Source organism: Sebastes fasciatus, chromosome 14, assembly GCF_043250625.1.
Source record: "Sebastes fasciatus isolate fSebFas1 chromosome 14, fSebFas1.pri, whole genome shotgun sequence".
NCBI classification, from domain to species: domain Eukaryota; kingdom Metazoa; phylum Chordata; class Actinopteri; order Perciformes; family Sebastidae; genus Sebastes; species Sebastes fasciatus.
Genome location: NC_133808.1, coordinates 7,289,712 through 7,313,437, shown reverse-complemented (window position 1 = coordinate 7,313,437; position 23,726 = coordinate 7,289,712). Strand labels below are relative to the sequence as shown.

Sequence of the window (23,726 nt, the reverse complement as noted above, 5' to 3'; positions counted from 1 at the left end):
TAAGGGATGAAGAGTTTCTGTTATGGTCCTCAGTAAACTAACTGTCAGAGTCAAAACATTTGTAAATGTTGCTTTATACATCAGGTTTCAGTCACAGTCGTGGAAACCTGCTGTTAGTAATCTGCTGCAGTCAGATGTGTAAGAGGACGACTCTATATGTCTGAATGGTAGAAAGTTCTCCTTACTAATGGATGATATTTAGTTTAGTTTTCACATATTTATCAGACATTTTCCCAGATTTTTCGGACATTTTTTCAATATTTTTTTCACATATTTTACCAATAATTTTTTCTGACATTTTTCGAATATTTGTTCACATATTTTCCTAATATTTTTCTGATTTTTTTTTCACATATGTCTGAATGGTAGAAAGTCCTCTTTACTAATAGATGTTATTTAGTTTAGTTTCCAAATATTTATCAGACATTTTTTGGATATTTTACTACTAATTCTTTTGCACATTTTCTGATATTTTTCATATTGTCTGAATGGTCTTTCCTGCTTTCAGCTTGTAGAAAGTCCTCTTTACTAATAAATGTTATTTAGTTCAGTAGATGGAGAACAAAATGCTGTCCAGTGGTTCAACCAGACTGACAACTGAAAGAGACGTCGATCTCTCTGAGAACCAGTTGAATCAGAACAGAAGAAATCAGCAGTCATTGGTGAAAGAAACTGGAAGCTGCAGATTTAAACAGGAACAGCTTCCTGTTTCAGTGTGTCTGCAACGTGTTGCTTTAGCAAAGCAGAAACAGAAGGTTAGTCTAGGGTTAGCACTACTGGAATATCAACTGAACACAATCCCAGTTTAAACCTCTAGTCTAGGGTTAGCACTACTGGAATATCAGATTAATTTAATCATAATAAAGGGAAAGTTGTGTTAATGCGTTAAAGAAAGTAGACAATGTTGTTATTGATATAATAATTTGCAGTCAGCAGCTGTTTGCACTTGTAAAAATCATACTACTTGAAAAACAAAATTTTTATTCATCTGACAATTTCACAACTCAACATTACAAAAACAAGTGTACACATGGCCTCTCAAGTATTATTATCCAAGTACTACAAGGTGTGTTAAAGACCGACAAGAAAAGCAGCATTTTCAGAGATTTTAACACACTTTGAGAAAAAGCATCTCATCAGATTTATGCTAAACAAACAGCATGATAGACACGGGATTAGACTTAGACACACACATCAAGTTATAAATGCAAAATCTATGTTACAAAATCAAGAGTAGAAATCTTGATTTTCTTTTACTCTTATATAAACCCAGACATTAATACAAACAAGATATAAAACACACACTGTTGTAATCAGTGAATCTGTCCTCAACAGACTAAAAGATGAGAAATTAACAACATATTGAACTCCGTACGCCACAGACTGCAATGAGCTCAGCAAAAAAAATCAAAAATCGCTGCAGGCAGAAGTTTTATTTGTCCTCAGTTTTCAAATATTTTCATATCTGCAGAGTCATTTGTTTTAATTTTCCTTCAACAGTTCATCAATCATCAACAATGCTCAGCAGACCACTCAGCTTCAGTCTGCAGGCCAGTTCTTCCTCATGACTCGCCAAAATCTGTCGCTCGAGTTCCTCCAGACGCCAAGCCATAGATATGCGCGGGGTTTTAGGCCGGTCTGCTTTGTCTGACAGATCATCAGGCTCTGGCACCTGGAAAGACAAAACGATGAAAGGGCATCATGATTACTGCGATCCGTGATCGCGATATTTAGAAAATATTGTTGCTGAATCTCTTATTATATGCAGCCACATACTAGACATTATTATCTAAGAAACATACACTATTTGAAAAAGGACATCACTTGTACCAGGATCACTGAGTGAGGTGAGGGGACGTGTCGTACCTGTGTGACAGTCTTGGCTGTGGTTGCATGCATCATCATTGTGGGCATGGACAACAGAGTGGAGGATGGAAGGAAAAGCGGTGTGGACAAGTGCACCACGGGTTCTCCATCCAGCCAACGCTGAAGCTGCTCCATGCTCCTGCAGACAGCAGTTACACACGTATTGTAGATTATTTTCAGCAAAAAACAATTGCAATGGAGTCTCAAGAACTCTCTTTGTATGGTCTATGCCAAATTCATGAACACCACATTACCAATGTCACAAGAAAATGTGCTTAAAATTCCTCTATAAGCTAAACATAGGCAGTGAGCTATGTCACTGAATGCATGATTCAAATAGTTTGTCAATAAACAGTCCAAGCAAAGACCTTTTTATCTATTTTTGATGAGGTTATTCATTTTTTTATTCGTACACACCTCCTCTTTCAACATGGCGTATTCCAGTGGTGTGGACTCAAATCACACGACTTAGACCCGAGTCAGACTCAGGTCACAAATTTGATGGCTTTAGACTTGACTTGACAAAATCAAAAAAGACGTTCAACTCGACTTGGACTTTAACAGCAGTGACTCGTGACTTCACCTGGACTTGAGCCTTTTGACTTGAAAATACTTGATAGCTTTCACCAAGCGCAGAGATTAAAAAGTATGTTATTTAAAAAGTGTGTGCACGAAGACAATCAACTGCCCGGTACCGGAGGTAATTCCAACAGTGTTGGTGATGTTGGGCTTATTTACTTTTTGAGAGATCCTTCATTGATTCATTTGGGGAAGAGGATTTTCTCGTTGGGGAAATAACTGAACTGAACAAACTGAACTTTATTTGTTTGGGCAGAAGATTCCCAAACTCGTGGGGGGAAAAACTGAACTAAACTGAACAGACGGAAGTTCTATTTTTTTTTTGTTGAACTCTGCACTCTTTTTTTTTGGTGAATAATATTGGGACTTGCATTAGATTATCTTACACTTAATTTCTCAGATCCACTTTGTTTGAACCAATCCGACAGCATCCAATCAAGTTGCAGGAGAAAACCATGAAGACCTAACGTTGCGTTACTGAGCGTCAGTTGGCGCCAGTTACTCTGTTGTTAAAATGTCATTACATTTGGTGAAGAGCGCATTATGACTTGTTTAGGACTCAAAACTCAAAGTTTAGGACTTGGGACTTGTCCCAAAGTATTCTATAAACATGAATTCTCGATGCAATGAAAACATTTAACAGCAGTGCTGTAGATGTACCTTTTGCTTTCAGCCTTCTCCTCCTCTATGCTCCGAAGGAGTTTGTCGGCCAGGAGCTCTGGTGCTGAGGGAGTGTGCGTGATGTCCAGCGGGGCTGTCGGGGCCTCGAGAGGCTCCACCAGACTGCGGAACAACTTCTGTCTGACGGACAGACTGCTGGGCGTGGCACAAGCAGCTGCACCCGCCCTGATGTTGGAGGGAGAGAAAAAAAAGGGATGAGTACTGTGATTGTGTAGCTGCAGGGTCGTGACAATGTGACTTGTTCTTGCTTATTATGTTCTTTGACAACTAGGAGCCCCTTCAGTAATGTTTCATTCACACTTGGACCTGCTTACCCTTCCCTCTCTTGCTGCTTCTCTCTGTGGGTTTGTCTGGTGGCCTGCGTCCATTCCTCAGGTGGCTGGAAACCCTTCAATGACTCTGTGGGGAGGTAAACCAGGATCTCCCCATCATCCGTCACAGCATCTTAAAAGACAAATAATGACATACTGTAATGCAAGTCATACATCATCAGTAGGTTCACAAAGAACATTGTTTCTTTTTCTAAATCACAGTAAAATAACTTTGCCCCGAGAATGTCCTCACCTTCCCAGACAGGTGGTCCAGGGATATGCCAGTCTTTCAGCTTGTGGTCTATGCAAATCTCCAGCATGTCGTCCCAAGGAATTTCACTGAAGGCTGGACACACATTCTCGTCCCCGTCGCCCAAGTTGCTCATGGTTACCTTGGATCCAAGGGTTCGGATATGGTGACCCTTGAGCCTGACCCTTTCCAGAAGGTTTTCCAGCCGTGACATTAGGAGAGGCTGACTGCGGTCTGAGACTGGGATCTGAGCAGCGTAGCGAAAGATGGAGGAGCAGAGCTCAGACCACGACTCTAGAGAGAGGGAGGGATAATAAAAGAAGTGAGGAAGGAGAAGGAAGTATAATACATGGATTATTGGTCTCTTATACTTCTACTAATGGACTTCGCAGAGGCAATGTTGTCCATTAACTCCTAATAGTGGACACCTCATCAGGCATTATCCCTTACTTGTTCACATATTTCTGTTTCTTTTGTACTCAAGAGGATTTTGTACAGTGATGGAACCATTAATAAAAACTCTGCAATCTACATCTACACCGACCTGTGACAGATAGCTGCTCCCACTCGGGCAGCTGCAGGCTGAGGATGCCATTGCTTAACCAGGCCAGGTGCTCGACAGAGTTCCAGCCAAGATGAGGGACAAAGTCACGGGTATCAGGCAGGCAGAACTCGCCTGGCGGCCACGAGAGTTTGCTGAGATCCTGGGACACCACTTTGTCAGCAATGTGAGCCAGGATGGCGTTGTACAGCTGGATGACAGGCACGGGGTCCTGGGAAGGAAGACATGCAGCGGCCCGGTCCTGCCGGTGGGCGTAAACTCTGGGACTGAACTCGCGACTCAAACCGGACTCTACGAGTTGCACCAGGGTCTGACAGGAGAGTGGGGTGGGTGGTGGAGCACGGGCCAGCAGCCAACGTGTAGCCTGGCTTAGCTAGAGACAAACAACAGGACAGGTGGGAGAGAAGTTGGAGAAGACTTAGAAGAAATGTTTCAAAACTATCAGACAATCTATATCCGTGATTCTGAACCTTTTTGGCTTATGAACCCTCACAACGAAGGAGGGTCTACTTGCTTTTAAGTTGATATGGCGAACTTGTTAGCAAACAGTTACTTGTTTACACCATGGATGTATTAAGAGAACTGGATACAGCATTGGAGGCGGGCTCCCGTTCATTCCTATGAGAGTTGCTCAGTGGCGAATGAAGCCAAATTGGCTCGACTGCCGAGTGATAAAGTACCCGGATCATCCGGCGATCTTCCGCATCCATTGGGCCCATAGAGCAGGCGCAGTAGCGTTTCCTTTAACTCCACCTCCCAGCCCTCGGTCTGGGTCTCATTCGCATGAACAGAGGAAGGAAAATAACTCTGGATTTGGCTATTAGTGCATTTTACAACTTTTAGGACCTAATGATTTAATTGAGGGCTCTTCAAGAATTTATACTGGGGAGTTGATTTACCTAAAAAAAATGACCCGCTGAGTTACAGACGTCTCTTCCCCAATGTAAGTCTAGGGGAAAAAGTCTTTTTGGGCCCAATGACATCGCGTGACGGACACGGAAGTTGTAGTACCGCCGTTTGGCCACTACAAGAATAAAGAGCAAAATTATCAGTCATGTGGAGTTTGTTTTTTTGTCCAATATTTACTCTTTAGCTCTGTTTTGGTCTCCACCAATTCCGGAGGAAAATATCTGGCTCTTTAGCTGCTAAATGCTGCACTATGTTCACCAGCTGGCCCGTTTGGTGCTGAGCCGGTGGTGTATAGTGGGATATTAAGAGCTATTTGCGTTGAAAACAGCTGTCTGCTGTGGCCGAAAAGTTGCTGGCCGGATAGCTCCATAAAGCCTAGGAGAGCTGCAGATTCAGGTAATTCCGCTTTAACCTAAAGACATCATTATATGTATGAAATCCCAGAAGATGAAGGACATTAAAACATAAAAGTGCAAAAGAAATGTGTTTTTCTGTTTTGTTAGTTGCCATGCATGTGCCTGTATATCTAATACCTGTTTGGATCCCTGTAGGTCACTTGTGGTCTCTGGTATGAAGAAGAATGTGTACTCCGATATCAGGCCTTCCTGGACCAGTGTTTCCAGCATCAGGGCTGAGGGACAAGGAGGCACCATGAGAACAATAGTTCAGGGTTTACACATTGTGTCCAGATGAATTCAGCTACTGTTCCAGAACTACTAACTGACATACAATGCAGCTTTATAATGTATCTAATCTATATGATTACCTTCTTCAAGTGTCTGTGTATCACACTCAGGCCCTGGCACCAGAATGGCCACAGGCAGCGGGCAGTGCCAGGTGCTGGCCTGCTGTAGCTGTTTGAGCTGAAGCAGGGCTGACAGCAGAGGTACATCCTGCTCGTCCAGGCTGGGCTCGACGATGGGCATGGCGGGGAGCAACACGATCAGAGCTCCTGCTCCCTGGAGCTCACAGCACTCCTCCGTTTTGGACAGGTCATCTTCATTCAGGGGGCCTCGGGACGCCTGGGACACATCACCAAGAAGAATGGTCAGAAAACAAAGGTTATGACATTGTGACCTTAGTTCTATAAGCACAGGCACAAGCTGCCCCTCTACTGGACTCTATGGGTAATACTCTCCTCCAATAACGTGCACACAGTCGCCCACTGAATTTTGCATAAACGTAGCCGGCCAATCAGGACGTGCCTACCCGAATACGTGCGGACCCGACGGTATATAAGGCAGTGTCCCTCGCTGTCAGTCATCCCACACCCTCTTTAGCGAGCGGCGCAGGAGCAACATGGCAACAACTCATACAGGCTCCGCTCTCAAACGTGATTGGTCAATACTACTCAGACTACAAACGGAAACCAGAACGCTTCCAATACCAAAATCTTGTCCCGTTGCCCACAGATTATCAGATATCTGTTTATAGAGATGACCTAAAACATGACTGGTCATCAATCTCATGGTACACTATAAGAAAAGAACAAAATATATGTTATATATATTTATAATTTTTATCTTTGAATTATCATCCTTTATAGTTCTTTTTCTAATTATTACTCTTTATTACGAAGCTGTGTTCAATGCTCGTTTCTGATTAGTCAATCACGGCGTTCTGCGGTCTGTAATTTCTGTATAACAGAACGTTGCTATGGATAACAGACCGTTGCTATGGGCGCAGCTCTGATGTCGGACTCTTGCGGACCGTTTTTGTGTCAAAATATTGATTTCTTCAGTAAGTAGCCGTGTAATAAGCGGGATAATGTACAGCGAGCCGGTCATTGTTGTGAAAGCATCCCCTTCAGGGCGATGAGAGACCACCCCTCCGCCATCGCCCTGTCGGGGAGTCTTTCACAACAATGACCGGCTCGCTGTACATTATCCCATACTTATTGCACACTAGCCTTTTAGCTCAGCCTTTAGAGTGTGCCACACTGCATTTCACTACACATATTAAATGAGCACTTACAGTATATGCACTGTGTACTCTAACCAGCAGATGAGCCCTTTACAGACTTTGTGATCTCTTTTCTTTGCATTTGTTTGCAGTCATTCATTCAAGCTGCAGTCTACCTTGATGCTGATGTGGACTTTGTGAGTGCGTCGTCCTTTATCCTGTAGTGTGTTGGTGACACACAGGGTCTGCAGTGTGCCATCTAGCTGCTCCTCGCTCACCTCTGACTCCTTGCCTCCACCAAGCTTCACCTCCAGCCAGTCTGACAGGATCCTGAAGACAACAGACAGAGGAGAGGACACACTCAATGGAAGGTTCAGTGAACACTGGGTGCCTTCAATGAGAAGAAATGTAACTAAGGCTGCGGTCGAAAAGACAAAAAATGACGTCCTTAAGTCTTTTCCTGACCACTTTTCCTTGACCTCGATGGAAAACGTCATGAGGTCGAGGAAAGATGTGAAGGAAAAGACAACCGTGGTGTTAAGAGAATCCGACTGCACTAACACTAGGCTCCGTAATTATGATGCGACGGCGGCGGATGTTAGTGAGACAGGTCTGCCGTGGTGAAACTACAATGTTCCAAAGATGGACTATAAAAGGCTCTGCATCCCCCAGTCTAAAATAGCTCTTTCAGTGAAAGGCTGCTTCACCCGGCCGCTTAGTGTAAAAGAGAGATACCACAAGTCCTTCTGCTGCTGGAACACTTTACATCAACTTATAATAAAGGACCATATGACCTAACGTGGACAACCAGTGAAAAATATCACTTCATTACCAAGGTTGTAATTGAAATAAAAAAGGAATAACCAACATGCTGCCACAAAAGGTTTATATGATAAATATTGAGTTATTTTTTGAGTTATATTGCAGGAGTAGAACCATTAAATGCATATTTCTTCCTACTCCTTTTCGGACGTAATATTTATTCATGTTGATTATTTGTTTATTGACATCTATATGTTTACTGTTTATTTTATTTGTTATTCTTGTTTTGTTATTTATCTATTTGTTACTTGTTCGAAATAAATAAATAGAAATAAAGTGAAATGAAAAGGCTGCCACTGTCCACTCATATTTATCAACATGAATCCCAATTAGTATATGACTGTATGAAAATAATATGAATGATAAGCATATTGTTTGTTTTGATGAATGGCGAATGGTGCATCGCTTTTAACAGTTGCGGCCGCAAGGAATTGTGGGATGGCATTCTTTCCTTTCCTTTGGTAAAAGATGGCTCAGTGTATCCTATGCTAAAGGAGATAATAAAGGAAGCATTGAAGCACCTTTCCTTAACATTTGGAGAATTCAAACAGCTCTTATCATGGCTGCTCCTGAGATACTTCCGGGTCATTTCACTCCGTTAGGAACCTCCCTAAGCAAAAAAAGACTTTTCGACGGCAGCCTAAATCTTAAGGTAATCAAACATCTTCCTGTCACCACTGCTGTTACTGTCGGTGAAGTGCTGCTGCTTACCTGTCTGCCACGCTGGCTACACTCTCGTGGTCGCTCGGTAGGAGGAGAACAGCTTTCCAGAAGATTCGGTCAGGTGGGTTGGGGATATTTTCCGTCACCAGTGTTGGCAGGTCGAGTGGCGCCCACACGGTCTCACTGAGAGAAACACCAAATAGAGGTGAAAATGCTGCATTGATGCATGGACCACTGACTGAATAAACACACCCATGACTTACTCGAGCAGCCGCTGATAGTAGGAATGGACTCTCATCTGGTGGATCGCTTCTTGTCTCATTTTCAACACCCTTAACAAAAACACATTTCATACTTAGTAGACAACAAACAAATGATTCAGCCATGCTGCAATCTATGCAAACAACCATATATCATGTGCTGTAAATTATATAATAGTACAGTGACAAATATGCTGATGTACCATATTCACCAATTTTTTTGTTCATTAAAGCAATCAGATGAACATACCTGGTGCTGGAGAGGGCCAGGGTGCCGGCGTTTCCCAGATTGACCAGACCACGTGCCAGGTCTGCCATGGAGGGCCGTGCAGGGGCGCTGGGAGCCAGAGCCTTGAGTTTGAATCGAGGGTCCACACAGCAAGGAGCTGCAGGGAAACCTCTCATCTGTCTCTTCAGCTGCCGACGTACTGCAACCACATCACGCCACCTGGTGGTTCGGATGAGAGGAGAAAGGAAACGGATGATGAATCGTGAAAGGGTATTTAAAGGCATAGTTTTGTTTTTTTTGAAGTACGGTTGTATGAGGTACATAGTCAGTGTATTACCTACAGTAGATGACGGTCGACACCAGAGGTTGGTAGTAACGAGTTACATTTACTCCATTACATGTACTCAATTAACTTTTTGGAGTAAATTGTACTTGTCAGAGTCGTTTTAATGCAGCATACTTTTTTACTCTTACTTGAGTAGATTTTTAGAGAAAAATCATCATTCTTACTCCGTTACATTTGGATACATTCATCACGCTTTTAAAGTTTTAATTTATGCATTCATGATCCGTTAAGAGGCAGGTGGTCAGCTGGTCCCAGGTCTGCTGGTGCTCTGTCCAAGCCGTGCCTGAGACGAGCTGCTCACACGGGAAGTGTGGCTGCTCTAACCTGTGAACATGGGCGCCGAAATAAAAAACAGTTTCCGCAGCCGCCACGCGCTGCCGACATTCCCAGTGTGGCCCCGGCTTTAGAATGGTATACTGGTGTGTCAGACTGATGTTGGCCTGTTATCAATTGCACTTTTGCTCAGTTTCTTACCTTTTGATGTACTTGTGGATGCACTGCAGCTCAGCTTCAAGGAGATCTTCAACCAACACAGCAATGTCTTCAATCAAAGTCTCCTCAACTAGACTGGTACAGATCTCCTCTGTGCATTTAGCTACACGGTTTGCTTTCTCATTCACTGCCTGTCTGAAAAAGGAAAAAGAAAAGTGTCAATTTAAATTCAGGGAAACTCCTAAGTGTGCCACTCAAAGACATTACACTTCATGATATTCCTCTTTAATTCTAGCACCATATCATTTTTAAGTAGTCTTGTTAATCACGTAACTTCACATCAGACCACATTAGAAGTAGGTTGAGTTTTAAAGCCTTACTGGATCTCAGAGGTGGCGGTCTCCTTGATGGTCTCATCTAAAACTTCGTAGACGAGCTCTGTGCAGAGAGAGAAGCTGAACTGAACCAGGAAGGCCTCGTGCTCCTGCCTCCTCCTGCCACCGACGGACATGGAAAAGGAAATGGGGGGGTGAGCTGTGGCAAATAAAGCTACTTTGGGTGCTTTGCATTGACAATTTATGACTGAATGTGGGCGTGTCGACGGAGGGGTATAAGGCTGATCCACGTGAAGGCAATTCCAAGTTGATTTGGGATTTATAAAAGGAAATTGTGCACTGAGAGGCGTATGGACGTTTTTATAAATCTGAATATTTTTGGGCGTACGTAAATTTTTCCATTTGAATGTATGCCAACATTTAGTGTGGATCCTACGCACTGTTCATACAGTTCATTATCAGGTCATTATCAGGCTGCCCTCAACTGTCAGTAGACCAACCTGGCATCTTCAAGCTTGCGTTTCTCGTCAGCGACACGCTCCTGCTCCAGTTGGATCTCGGTGGAGGACATCTCCTGCAGCATCTGTCCCAGCACGTCGCTCACCAGAGACTCCACCTGTACGCTGCTCTCCCTGCAGAACCAAAGGCAATAGGAGAGCAAGTCAGTCATCTTAATAAAAAAACATCTAGGGGGGGGTTGGATCTCCACTGCATCTACACACTGTGGTCACATAATTAATGATAACTGTGAAGAAGTTAAATAAAGGCAGCACAGGATTGAAACGCTGGTACAGAATAGCTGGATGGATGGATCACTTGAACTTACGAAAGAGCTGTTGCGGCATAGCAGGCACCAGCGTCGGCTACCTCCCTCACTGCTGCTCCAACCACCTCTTCAATCACACAGTCAAGTTCGGCCATAATGTCCTGCAGGAGGGAACAAAAACAGTGCAAAAATTCAATAATAACCTTTCAGCATATTGCAATTTAAGTGCTCTGAGAGAAAACTAGACTTCTGCGCCTCCTCTTGGCTCTGTTTACAGGCTTTAAAAAAATCTATCCTGTGATGGGAGGCATTTCCTTCTCTAGGAGATGTCACGCGTCATCATCGCGTCATAATATTGGGGTACAACACATGCGCAGTCTGCACTCGCTGAAATTGAGCCAATAGCAACGCACGACCACAGCCATACTTCCCTCTGAAACGCAGTGGAGTAGAAGTAGCACAGAAATTAAATACTCAAGTTCAAGTACCTCATGTACCTAGTAAATGTACTTAGTTGCTTCCCACCACTGTTCCTATATAACCAAATTTACAAGGCACCATCAGTAAGGAATACAAGGATCAGAGCAAAGGTACTACATCAAATAATCATGTACTGGAGAAATAGAGGTTAATTAATTTACAACTGCAGTGCAGTCAATGCAGTGAGAATAAATTAGTCCTCCAAGTGAGACACCTAATGTGGTCGGAGATAAAGAGCAGAGAGATCTTGCCCACCTCGTTGCTGTACACCGGCTGAGGTTTGGGTGGAGGTGATGGCTGTTTGACAGGCTGAGGTTCAAATATCGGCTGGAACATCTGCTGGGCCTCTGCCGGGGGAGCCGGGCTGTGATCCGGTTCACTGGGCATACGCGGGACGACCTGTGACAGCAAATCAACGCTGGGTGGTGCCTTAACCTCCACCTTGGCGGCAACAGCTGAGACAACAAAGACAAACAAAGACATGACTAACGTAACCTTCCCAAAACAGCTTATTTCTTAGAATTCATTTTAAGGCGGTTGCTCGTAAAATGATGCAGGCCCTGTCACTTTAGAAGTAAAGGGATTTATTCCTCATAAAAAATGCAATTCAAGTAGAATGTACAATGCAGAATAAAAGCGATCAGATAAGTATTGTATAGGAGGAAACTTCCAAGACCTAAAAAATGACAACACAAAATATTTTTCAGCTCTGCATGCAGACAATGCCATGGATTAGAGAAAGGAGTGAATACCTTTAATCTGGCTTGGAGTGGGCTCAGCCAGAGGGCCTGCTCTATAGGACCTACTCTGGGAGTCAAAGCTGCAGACAGGGGTGTGCTGGAGAGGGCTGGGGAGGGGGCCTCCGCTCACCACCTCTCCAATCAACACCATTTTCTTTGCAAGGATGACGTCTGACTTCTTCTGGGACAGAGGCATATCTGGCTCCTGATACGCTACCCGATTCAGCTCTACCACTCTGTGGACAATATTGATTAAATATATTAATTAGGGCTGTCAATCGATTAAAAATATGCAAAAATGCAATTAATCGCATGATAGTCCATCACGATTTATCACAAATGAATAACACACTGGCAGGCTCATGGCCGCTGCTCTCCCACGACTGTACAGTTCCCTCCACAGGTAAACACTGTAAGCTCTGTCGGCACTGTTGCCGTTGTTTTCACTGTTAGCACCAGCTGTCTCCATGTGCAGAGCTGTGCGGAGGCAATAGAAATGCTCTGAATTTCAAATTTAGCACCTTTAACTCAGAGGTATGTAATTCTGGGGATGCAATCAAGTTTTGTCCAATTACGTTTTTTTCCCCAAAACATTATTATCAAATTTAGCCACTGGAACTTCTACTAGTAGACACTCACCCATCGCTGACAGCCAGGCCATACTGCTGGATGAAGTCAGTTGCCTCTTCAGTGTTGGGGAACATTAATATCCGAACGATGTCCTCAACTGGAAACGCAGTCGATCGTGGACCCACGGTGTGGGCTATGCTCAAGAGCTTCAAGGCCTTAGCTCTGACCTGTACGCACGCATACACACATTTAAAAGCAACATAAATATTGAACAACACACACTTCTGTCTGGACCTGCTCCGTCATGCAACATTTCCAAACATTATATACATCTAGTACTTTAACAGCAGCAGTTACAACGCCTGTGTGTGGTACAAAAAGGCATACAAAAAAGCATCATACATAATAGAGCAGTCCCATGCTATACAAACTATTGTTCAGTTGACACTGATCACCCTTATCTAACTCTTTCTCATTCATGATATTTCCAAAGTCACATAAAACTAGTGAAAAGACTTTAGACAAGTTCAAGGTTTTCTCAGTCTCATGAAGGAAACAGTTTCTGACCTGGTTGAAGTATCCATGTAGGAGGCAGCTGGCGAGGTATGAGGCTCTCTTCACCAGCTTGAAGAAGCGCACAAAGTTGTTGTTGTCGAGTGCAGCGAACACATGCACGGCAAACTTCACTTCAGGGGAATTGCGCACCTCGTCGCGGAATTGTTGCACTTCACTGCGTGAATATGAAGTGTGAAGAAGTACCGTATAGAGTGAGCTACAATATGCATTGAATGCAAATAAACATGCCCCGAAAGGTGAAGAAGAACAGCTGAAGATGTATAAAATCATTTCAATGTGCTAATTTCTTTAAAAAAAGAAAGAAGTACAAAATTTGCATTACGCATAATTCAATGACATTTCACCAACATATTTGTGTATGCAAGTTTCAATAGACTGACCGCAGGATGTCACCATCGTTGAGTTTCAGCAGCACGCTGTACTGGCGAAACTCTGCCTCCAGGGGGCAGTAGATTTGATGCATGGCCAGGTCCTGGTACATTTCTTTGAGACTCTGGAGGCACTTTGTCATGTTCTCGTTGTTGATCTTGGCGTCGAAAGCCGACAAAGGCTCCTCGCAGAGGTGGTGAGCGCAGTGCACGTGGAAGCGTGTGCACTTCTCAATCAGCGACACCGTGTGTGGGCAGCACAGGTGCTGCTGGGTGATGTCCTGCGGGTACGATAGAGGAAACAAGACATGTGTCACGACTAACAACTTGTTAAGTCCTCCCCTCTGCAAAACCACAACTGAACCCAGAAAAGTGTGTTGAAACAACAGGTTTGCTGTTACACACTGATGGGCAATATTCACAGATAGTCGTGTGTGAGGAGGAGTTGATGGCAAAATTGGTATTCATAAGCTAGAATTACCGCCTCGCGGTTTTTGCCCCCGCCAACCAGTCAAGTTGCAGCTTACATCCATGTCTGTCCAAAATGTCATCACTTCATCATTTTATCCTACACATCAGACCGGCACATACGGGTACTTCGCAAAAAGTCAAGGCTGCACCCCCTTTTGGGAGAAAGAAAACCGAAGATCCCATACAGTAGACTTCAATGCAATTTGATGTATGTTTGGATTGTAATTTTATGTAAATTCGTATGCATTCATCTGTTGTTATACAAACGCTTGTTTTTGTTTTATACACGTCTAATAATTATTTTGAGATCTTGCCTGAACCGGAGCGATCGCGATACCTCAATAAATGAAGGTTGATCGTCATCATGTCCCTTCAGTCGTCCCCCGTCCAACACAGTGGGCGGATATTGCTTATTTGACTTATATTTGGCATATAACAAGAGGGACACTGGATTAAAACTGGGAAAATGTACTTTTCATTTCGTGGGGATGTTAACTTTTTATGGTGAACTGATCTGTGGACTGACAAAAGTACTTAAGGACAACCAAACTATTATTTTGATGTAAGCGTGATTCCAGCTGACATTTGAAGAGAGCAGCTCACCTGCAGCAGGCCCTTACCTTGCGGATGCCGCGGGTCCTGTTCCAGACAAAGTCATACCAGTCCCGGTATTTGTCGTGGCCCTTGTCCATGATCTGAGTCACCAGATAGTCCATGGTCATGCTGAGCACAGGCAGGGGGCGCAGCTCGTGAGGAAGGGGCTCTTCCTGGTCGGCTGATGAGCGACTGTATTCCTTGATGGCTGCTGAGTGATCCACCTGGTCGGGGACAGGAGGTTATAGTTTCAGATTTTGTCTACTGTGTCCCTGCGGTCTTCAACGTACCTGAAAGCTACCACTTGCAAAACATTATTTGTCATTATCCTTTAAAGGTCCCATATTGTAAAAAGAGAGATTTTCAGTTTTTTTATATTATAAAACAGGTTTAAATTATATATAAATACAGTTTAAGGACGTTACCATCTCAGTATCTGGGATGACCTCGAATACGCTCAGCTGTTTCCGTGTTTCCCTCATGTACCTCTCCTTCTCTGGACACATGTCCGGACACGTCCCCACAAACACCTTAGACAGGTCCAGGTCCGTCCTCTTGGGTCGATCTGTGTGGATATATATTATGCACACAGTTAAAACAAAACATCCAAACTATCCCTTTTAATGGCTGCAATAGATTGGTGTGAGAGCGGCGACTCGACCTTTACGCAGGCTCTTGTCCTTCTGGTCCAGGAGTTGGTACCTGTCCTCAGCGTTCTCAGACGCCTGGCCAATGTTGTAAAGGAGGGAGGAGGGGACTTGGCGCTCTGAGCTCTGGGCCTCTGTGCTGCTCTTTTTCTGTTCAGTGTCGAACTGCAGAGTCTTCTTCATCAGAGGACTGAAGACACATGAAAGACAGTCACAGCACTACAGGAACTTTTACAACTATCTTTAGGGTAGTCCATTGGTCCAGGCCTGTTAGATGAAGGCATTACAACTAAAGTTAAGCTAAGACTAACACTTTCACACAGGTGCAACTGTATACTGTAAGTGTACCCGTGGCTGGAGGTCATCATGCTGCTGACTGCGGGAGCTCTGGATTCACGTTTTCGGAGTGGGGAGGAAGCCGCCTTGGACTCTGTGTCCTCCGGACTTTCTCCCTCTGCCTCATCCTTTTCTGTTGCAGCTCTGCTCCTTTTGTCTCCTGGGCCTAAAGCACAAAAAGCAATACAGTGACTCACTGCAAGGAATTAAAGGTCTTATGAAATAAACTGCTCAGGACTCTTCACATCAGCAGATAACAAAAGACTTGATTTACAGTCAATTTTGCCTGTAGGTGTGTACATCTTAACAGTCCTATCGCCTGTTAGGTGCTGACTACTATTTCTATATTAATTAAACGTCATGGTAATATAGTGTATTTACTCTGCTTCTTTCTCTGCCACAAGAGAAGGAGTTCGTGTCTACGCAGGTGTTTGCCTTTCTTCTTTGCCTTTGCCGCTGATGCCTGAAAGAGAGTTAACAGTGACAGAAAGCAAAATAATATTGTGATTTCATTGAAGCATACACATCATCACCTTTGGCCTGTCCCACAAAGCAGGATTAGTGGATTAAACTTAAAACGTATTAAACTGAGCTCAGTTGAAATAGGAAAAAAAAGAATAAGAAGTCCAAACAACTTGCAGTAAAATCAGTGCTCCATTCTGGCCACATAAAACAGGAAATAGCAGTTAGCTAACTGACACTATGAGTAATGAATACAACTTAATATAGCACATGATGTGTGCTGAAAAAACTAAGCTAGGAGAGGACCAGACTGGGAGAACGGTTATCATTAACTGCCAGATTTGGTGAAGCCAGGAAACTCAAAACAGCCAGAGTATGGTGAATGGGGGGTGGGGGGTCGGGGGGGGGGAGTAGAATAGAGTAAACTCACATGATCATCAAAATGTACTATGACCATGTTCTTGGCAGGCCGGCATAAGACCTTCTGGACTTTGCCGAATCGACAAAAGTGCTTCAGGATCACGTCCTTCCTGTTGAGAGCTGGAGGCACATTGTTGCACTGGATGACGGTGAGGTCGCTGGGCGACATGCCGCCCAGGCTGTCCGAGCTCTCCCTGCGTACGCCACGTTTCATAGGGGTTGTGAGGCCGAGGGTCGAGTCTGGGGCTTGTGCTGAGTCTAGAGAGGGTTGATGGGTAATATGCAGACAACTAACAGGATGAGTATATTCTAATAGTGCAATCCACTCCTGTTAAATGTGTACTTGAATTTCAGCAGGATGAAGATTTCTGTGTGCGTTTCACTATTGAGATTTTCATAGCAGTAGATTGGAACAAAATTGATCCATGTATATTTAATTTCAGTAAAAACTCACCAATATTAAAAAAAAAAACAGGTCAATAAAAAGGAGATTTGACAATTTATAAAGGCAAGCAAGAGAAATTTAAGAGTGATTTTTATCATGCAGAGTTGCCTTTTATAGTGCAGATAGATCTCAGAAGTGCATTAAAACTGCAGTGGGTAAAAAAGGATCAAATATGATTAAAAAATGCCTCGAATATTTTCAGAAACATTTTGTAGTGTACTGTTTATCTGTAAAATGAGAAAATTTGTGACCCGGCAGCCATGTTGAGATCAGTTGAGGAAATACTAAGCACCGCCCACCAACCGGAGCACAGCCAATAGGAACGCTCTCTCTCTCTCTCTCTCTCTCTCTCTGAAATGACCTGTGATTGGTCAAAGTATTTTTTAAGGCCTGAAAACAGAGCCATGAGGAGGTGCAGAAGTCTAGTTTTCTCTCAGAACACTTGATTTACAATATGCTGAAAGGTTATTATGGAATTTTTTTTCCAATGATGCCAAAAACATTCTGCCTACTGCAGGTTTAACAGACCACGATACAAAATGCAGGTAATACACAGTATGTATCATTTGTAATCTCACCTGACGCTTCAAATTTTTCCAGCACATCCCGGGTCAGAGTTTGTGCTGTGGGTGCTGTGGCAGTAGGTAGGTCTTCACCCTGAGCTTGAAAGTCTTTTTTCTCTGTCATGTCCCACTTCGATGCTTGCTGCTGGGTCTCCTTTGTGGCCTCTCGCCTCACTGGGGTAGTACCTTCTCTACGAAGACCACTTAACGCCCTGCCAAATAAGCCTGGTGGTGGGCCGCGGGACCTCATCAGGGGCCTCTTTGAAGGTCTTGGTGAATCTGATTCTGCTGGAACATCCTCCTCCTGCTCTGCTGTAGCAGGCTTCTCGAGAACAACGCCGGGGACCATTGGATCTTCCTTGCGCTTGGTGACTTTGCCAAGTCGTGCAAATATACTTGTCTCTCCAGGACCCTCAAGGTTGCGCCCTTTTTCCTCTGTACTAGTCTCTGCTTTAGTGTCACCAAAAGCTGAAGCCTGACCAAAATTGGTTCCTCCAAAAAGGGGTGTTGGCTGGGGCTGGAGGGTTTGGGCTGAAAAGCTGAAGGATGATGGGGTGGTGGGCTCGGTGGTAGAGGCCTTAGTGCTGGAGCTGGAGGGAGCAGCTGGCTGGGAAAAGGTGAACTGCAGTGTGTTGGTAGGAGCGTTGCTATTGCCAGTTGTTAGTGGATTGTTTCCAGAAGAGATAGAGGGGGCTGCAGCTGGCTGTGAGAAGCTGAAACCCAGCTGCCCAGACTTAGCTCCAGTCGACAGAGGGAAGCCAGTGGTGGTGGTGGTGGTGCTGCTGCTGCTGCTACTACTCATGGAGCTGGCGATTGTCTGGGACCCACTGCTGCCAAAGGGGGAGCTGGACATTGAAGTAGTTTGAGGGTTAGCGGGCTCAGGGCTGGCATTGAAGATGGGCTTGAACAGTGCCTCATTGGCCGGCTTAAAACTGTATTTGGATGATCCAAATCCTCTGCTCTGGGTCACACTCGGAGCTGGGCTACCAAATACACTGGTGGTGACACTAGTAGATGATGATGGCTGTCCAAAACCAAGTGGCTGAGGTTGCCCTAAGGCAGCGGTAGAGCTAGTAGCCATCTGGGAGTTTCCAAACCCAGGGGGCTGTTGGCCAAACCCTGGTGGCTGTTTGACATATGCCGGTGGCTGCTGGCCAAATCCTGGTCCCTGCCCAAATGCAGACGGCTGCCCGAATGAAGGCGTCTGGCCAAAGACTGAACTCTGGTTCGGTGCAGCAGTCTGTCCAAAAGCTGGAGCGGTGCTGCCACCACCAAAGCCTGAGCTATTCATCACTACCGACTGCTGTCCAAATGCTGGAGCTTGACTTATTGTAGGCAGCGAGGGGGGCTGTGTGGACGACTGTCCAAAGGCAGGGTTCTGTCCAAACATGGTAGGGGGCTGATTTAAGACAGACGGCTGTCCAAACGCTGATGGTTGGAAGAAGCCCATAGGTTGGGGCTGATTGCTGGAAGCTTGCTGCTGTCCAAATGACGGGAACGAACCACCAGTCTTCATCATGTTGCTGGGGGCTTGGAAAGCTCCTCCTTGTGGACTACCAAACGGATTGGATGTGTTCATGTTAGCGGATGTTTAGTATCCTTGGTTACTAGTTGAACGGAATGTCTCTCATCCAGGCGTTCAACCGGCGGACATCTGTAACACTGTTACCGGAGTAACAGCTTCTATCACTATGGAGACACATACAGAGCCGTTAACGTTACGTGACTCGGCCGTTAGACTGAGATAACACCACTAACACTGTTAAAGTTAGTTAAGTGTGTTCCATTGTCCTCACAGTTGTTATAATAACACAAACAACTTGCCTATAAATAACTGTTACTGTAAAATTGTACAACTTTGATACGACAACAATCTCACCTTCCGTAGTTTATGTTTGCTATGTTGAATTTTCCAACATCCGGTTCCGGTTAGTAATGTGTCGTTTAAAACGAGCCGGTTCAAAGAGCCGGCTCTTTTAAGTGAACGATAAGAGTCGGTTCCCGTCCGAGTCATTTTTTTCTTTTTTCTTTAATTAATTCAAGGCAGAATGATAGGACGATCTTCTCCGCGCCACGGGCACTCCATAAACTGACTGTAACTGAATGTTGTGTTAATGACGTCCGTGTGACCAATCAGGTGATGACAGACAAGGATCATATCATCAAGCAGGAGGGGCAGGGGTGCACTGACGGTCTACAGGTACAGAGCAGGAGGGAGAGGAGGAGAGAAAGAGAGAGAGGAGTGCGTTGCACAAATAGCAGACAAGATGAGTGACAGTCGGAAACGAAGCGTCATGTAAAGTTATGGTATTCTGGAAATTATAAGGTTTAGTATAATTAAATTGAATAATTTAAGTGATATAAGTGCACACATACTAATCATAGGTCAAAACAGCTAAAGCTAAATTTGGCTGAATTATAAAAGGCAGAAGTGGTAAATGAAGAGCCGTTTGGGAGCCGAAAGAGCCGGCTCTTCTTGGTGAGCCAAATGATCTGGCTCACTAAAAAGAGCCTGAATTCCCATCACTAGTTCCGGTCCGACACATCTTTAGGTCCCCGGCCGGTCAATGCTTATCTCATTCCGCTGCTGCCAACGGACCGTTTCATTCCTCCGATATGTTTTGAACGAGCGACGGCCCACTTTCCTTAGAGGACAGAATATGTTTTTTTTCTCTCAAATATATTGTGATATGTACACAACATAGAAACAGCGTAGTTACAGAACTCGTTTCTAAGGGACCTAGCTACCGTTGCTACCGCGGTGTCACCTTGAATTCTGCCCCAGAATGGCTGAACATCTCGCTGCTAACACAAAGCTGACCAACCATCACCTCGTAAACTCACCGCCACAGTTATTGTGAATGAATAGTGGGTTAGTTTTAACGTTAACTTTATGTCTCAGGATATTTTTTAACAGTGTTTAGTTTTGACAGCTTATTGTACCATGGGAGTAGTACTGCGGAACCTCCAGAAGGTGGTGCCTCTCCGCCGCGCCCGGCTGCGGAGGGATGTTGATACACTGAGGCACATCCTGGGCATCCAGAAGTTTGACCTGGGCATCGTCTGCGTGGATAACCAACGGATCCAGAGGATTAACAGCATCTACAGGAAGAAAAATGTGCCCACGGATGTCCTCTCATTCCCATTCTACGAGGTAAATATGACCACATGCCAACATGTGACAGTAAACCTGTTCATTTACTGCCATTTCTCCCATGAAATGTCTATTGGGAAGATAAGATAAGATAAGATATTCCTCTATTAGTCCCGCAGTGTACAGCAGCAAAGGGGATAGTGCAGAAAACAAGATGCATCAGCTAACACAGTAAAAAAGAGCTAAACAAAGTGTAACAAAATATGAACCATTTAAATAGAAGGAAGTTTAAAAACAGGAGCAGTATATACAGAATTGACAATAAACAGACTTAACAAAATTGCACAAGTGAAAAATGATATTGCTCAGTGAGAATGAATGAATGAATGAATGAATGAATGAATGAATGAATGAAATTCCACCTGAAAATATCAGGTTATTGTCAGTTTTTTGGTGTGTAAGTGTAAGTGGTCTACTGGGTGCAGTGCTGGTTGTGGTCTACTGGGCGTAGTGCTGGTTGTGGAGTCTGACAGCTGCAGGAAGGAAGGACCTGTGATAGTGCTCCTTCACACACTTCGGGTGGAGCAGCCTGTCGCTGAAGGAGCCCTCCAGTGCTGAGATGGTGTCCTGCATGGGGTGGGAGTCATTCTCCATCATGAATGACAGCTTAGCCATCATCATCCTCCTCTCTCCCACCACCACCACCTCCACTGTGTCGAGGGGGAGAAACCAACTAGAATCTAAGTTGATATTTTATGGACTTCTTGAAACAATCCCAATTGTAATGGTACTTCTTCCACCTGTGTTTTAGGACCTGAGGCCTGGGAAGCTGCCTTGCCCCATTCAGAGGGATGAGCTGAACCTTGGGGACATTTTCTTGGGGGTGGAGTTTGTGATGAAGCAGTGTAAGGAGGAATCCCTAGACCTGCATGGAATCCTCACTGTGAGTAGCTGCAGCACTGTTAACCAGATTTTGTCCAAGATAAACTTTAGTTGTGGCACCTCTTAGAAATGCAGGCTGTTGATTATTTCACAAACTTGTTTCTCATATTCAATGTTCTTTGAATTCCACCTACTGTCATGTATTTATTTGCAGTGACCTTTTCCTTCAAGGTGCACATTTGTTGTTGCAAGTTATTTATCGGCACTTAACCATTTTGATAAATAAATCATTACCTTTAATGAATAAATAGATTTTTAAAGCTGCAGTGGTTAGAAATGGAGCAAATATGATTAAAACAAGTTATTTTTATAAAATGGTTACTATATCCTGACAGTAGTGCATGAGACAGGTAATCTGAAAAACCGCATCGCCCACCAGCCGGAGCACAGCCAACAGGAACGCTCAATAGGAACGCTCTCTCTCTCTCTGAAATGACCTGTAATTGACTAAAGTCTCCCGTCACCGGGCTAGATTTTCTAAAGCATGAAAACAGAGCCATGAGGAGGTGCAGAAGTCTAGTTATCACTCAGAACACTTGAATTACAATATACTGAAAGGTTATTATGGAATTTTTGCCAAATGAAGCCAAAATCTTTCTGCCTACTGAAGCTTTAAATAAAACTGCTTTGTTCCATATCTCATACAATTCAGGTCTTAAACTATGACTGTTTGCAGTGACATTAGCTGACATTAATTGTTCCCCTTTTGCCTCATATTTCAGGTTGTCACTGCACATGGTATCTGTCACCTGTTGGGCTACAGACATGAGACAGAGGAAGAATGGACTGAGGTTTGTATAGAGATTACATGGTGAAAGGATATTAATGCGCAAAGCATATTTAAAGGGTCAGTTCAACCAAATTACAAAGTCAAATTTTTTCGGGATGCACCAATACTGATGTCAGATATCGGGCCGATAATGACTCAAATAGCTAGATCGGATATCGGTGACAATAGACAAATATATAAATATATTTCTGCCTCCACCCCAAAAGCAATTGAGGCGAATGGTATTTATTTTTCCACTCACGACTGAAAATTGTAATTTGAAATATTTATCAGAAACGCTTTTCCACAACACTCCTTGTTACTCTTGATAATCCGCTAACGACACCGTCATCACTTTTTATGGGACTTTTTCTTTGGTAATACAAGTAGTTCCAGTAAAAGTGGTTAATAGCAGGTCTGTGGCTCATCAAGAGTCATGTGAACTGTTTCAGGAAGGTGAAGTTGCTGTTGTATTATTCAAATGTAATTTCTTAAAGCTGAGAGAACCAAAAACAAAATTCCAATTCCCCCCCTCCCCCCTGTTGTGTAGGGGTGGAGGCATAAATCTCAGAGACATTTCAAAACAAACATAAAAGCATGGCTAGATATCGCTGGAGGTAATTCAGAAACTTTGAAATTTGGTTGAACTGGCCCTTTAACTGTAAAAAGGGTGCAATCTAGCTGGAGAAAAGTCTCATTTGTTGCAGCTTTTCTTTCCTATCCATCTTTGAAATGCATTCTGTTTAATCAGGTTTCATCTCTCAAGCATATAGATAACATGTTTAAATGGCAAACTGACATACTCACATAATTGTTGTAGACCTGTATGATTTAATTGGCTTGTTTCTGGGTGCTACTTAAAGTGAATTTTTTTTGCAACATATGAATTATAAGCTCATTTAAATCTGAATGTGTTTTGTCACACTGTAAAGCACCATAGGGGATAATGTGTTTCTAAATGTTTTAATTTGTTTCCAGATGCTGCAGAGGGAAAGCTACATTCTAAGTGAGTACAACCGACTCACAGGGAGACATCTGGAGCCACTGATGAAGAGATGCAGTCAGGATAGGTGACACTGACGGACACCTGTTAACTTTACAGTTGTACTATGGTGCTTGATATTGTTGTTCACTATCCTGTAACCAGGTGGACTAATCACTACTACTGTTGTGACTGTATTCACCGTCATGTTGTTCTTCTCCACAATCACACAATCTGCGGCTATACTGCTCGAAGGACTTTATTCACCTGGCAGTAGACATGCAGCTTTTTGACTGTGGATATCCATTTCAAACACTGGATGTGACCGTTGTTAAAGAGTTTTTGAACATCAAA

At 43.9% G+C, this 23,726-nt stretch overlaps 2 protein-coding genes across 2 annotated transcripts; one reads left to right on the top strand and one right to left on the bottom strand.

Moving 5' to 3' along the window:
* Positions 1–964: 964 nt before the first annotated feature.
* Positions 965–19,583, bottom strand: mcm3ap (minichromosome maintenance complex component 3 associated protein). Its single transcript, XM_074658373.1, has 29 exons — positions 19,465–19,583; positions 17,601–19,274; positions 16,588–16,835; positions 16,077–16,158; positions 15,708–15,861; positions 15,374–15,549; positions 15,138–15,277; positions 14,739–14,936; positions 13,660–13,928; positions 13,271–13,433; positions 12,773–12,930; positions 12,146–12,369; positions 11,649–11,848; positions 10,974–11,074; positions 10,648–10,779; positions 10,193–10,306; positions 9,855–10,007; positions 9,056–9,253; positions 8,809–8,877; positions 8,594–8,728; positions 7,237–7,390; positions 5,925–6,180; positions 5,692–5,789; positions 4,232–4,622; positions 3,691–3,981; positions 3,441–3,570; positions 3,106–3,291; positions 1,867–2,005; positions 965–1,672 (listed from the first exon to the last, which is right to left on the bottom strand). The coding sequence occupies exons 2-29, from the start codon at positions 19,162–19,164 to the stop codon at positions 1,505–1,507; spliced, it is 6,291 nt and encodes a 2,096-aa protein (XP_074514474.1). The 5' UTR covers positions 19,165–19,274; positions 19,465–19,583; the 3' UTR covers positions 965–1,504.
* An 803-nt stretch (positions 19,584–20,386) lies between these two features.
* Positions 20,387–23,617, top strand: ybey (ybeY metalloendoribonuclease). Its single transcript, XM_074658387.1, has 4 exons — positions 20,387–20,739; positions 21,491–21,622; positions 22,344–22,412; positions 23,369–23,617. The coding sequence occupies exons 1-4, from the start codon at positions 20,530–20,532 to the stop codon at positions 23,462–23,464; spliced, it is 507 nt and encodes a 168-aa protein (XP_074514488.1). The 5' UTR covers positions 20,387–20,529; the 3' UTR covers positions 23,465–23,617.
* Positions 23,618–23,726: the final 109 nt, after the last annotated feature.

Bases quoted from the DNA above. Each gene is read 5' to 3' on its own strand.
- ybey (XM_074658387.1), top strand. From the start codon at position 20,530: ATGGGAGTAGTACTGCGGAACCTCCAGAAGGTGGTGCCTCTCCGCCGC. The intron at 21,623-22,343 runs GTGAGTAGCTGC...CTCATATTTCAG, and splicing joins ACCTGCATGGAATCCTCACT to GTTGTCACTGCACATGGTAT. The intron at 22,413-23,368 runs GTTTGTATAGAG...ATTTGTTTCCAG, and splicing joins CAGAGGAAGAATGGACTGAG to ATGCTGCAGAGGGAAAGCTA.
- mcm3ap (XM_074658373.1), bottom strand. From the start codon at position 19,164: ATGAACACATCCAATCCGTTTGGTAGTCCACAAGGAGGAGCTTTCCAA. The intron at 14,937-15,137 runs GTAACGTCCTTA...GTCCCCGACCAG, and splicing joins TCATCCCAGATACTGAGATG to GTGGATCACTCAGCAGCCAT. The intron at 10,008-10,192 runs GTAAGGCTTTAA...TTCCTTTTTCAG, and splicing joins ACCGCCACCTCTGAGATCCA to ACAGGCAGTGAATGAGAAAG.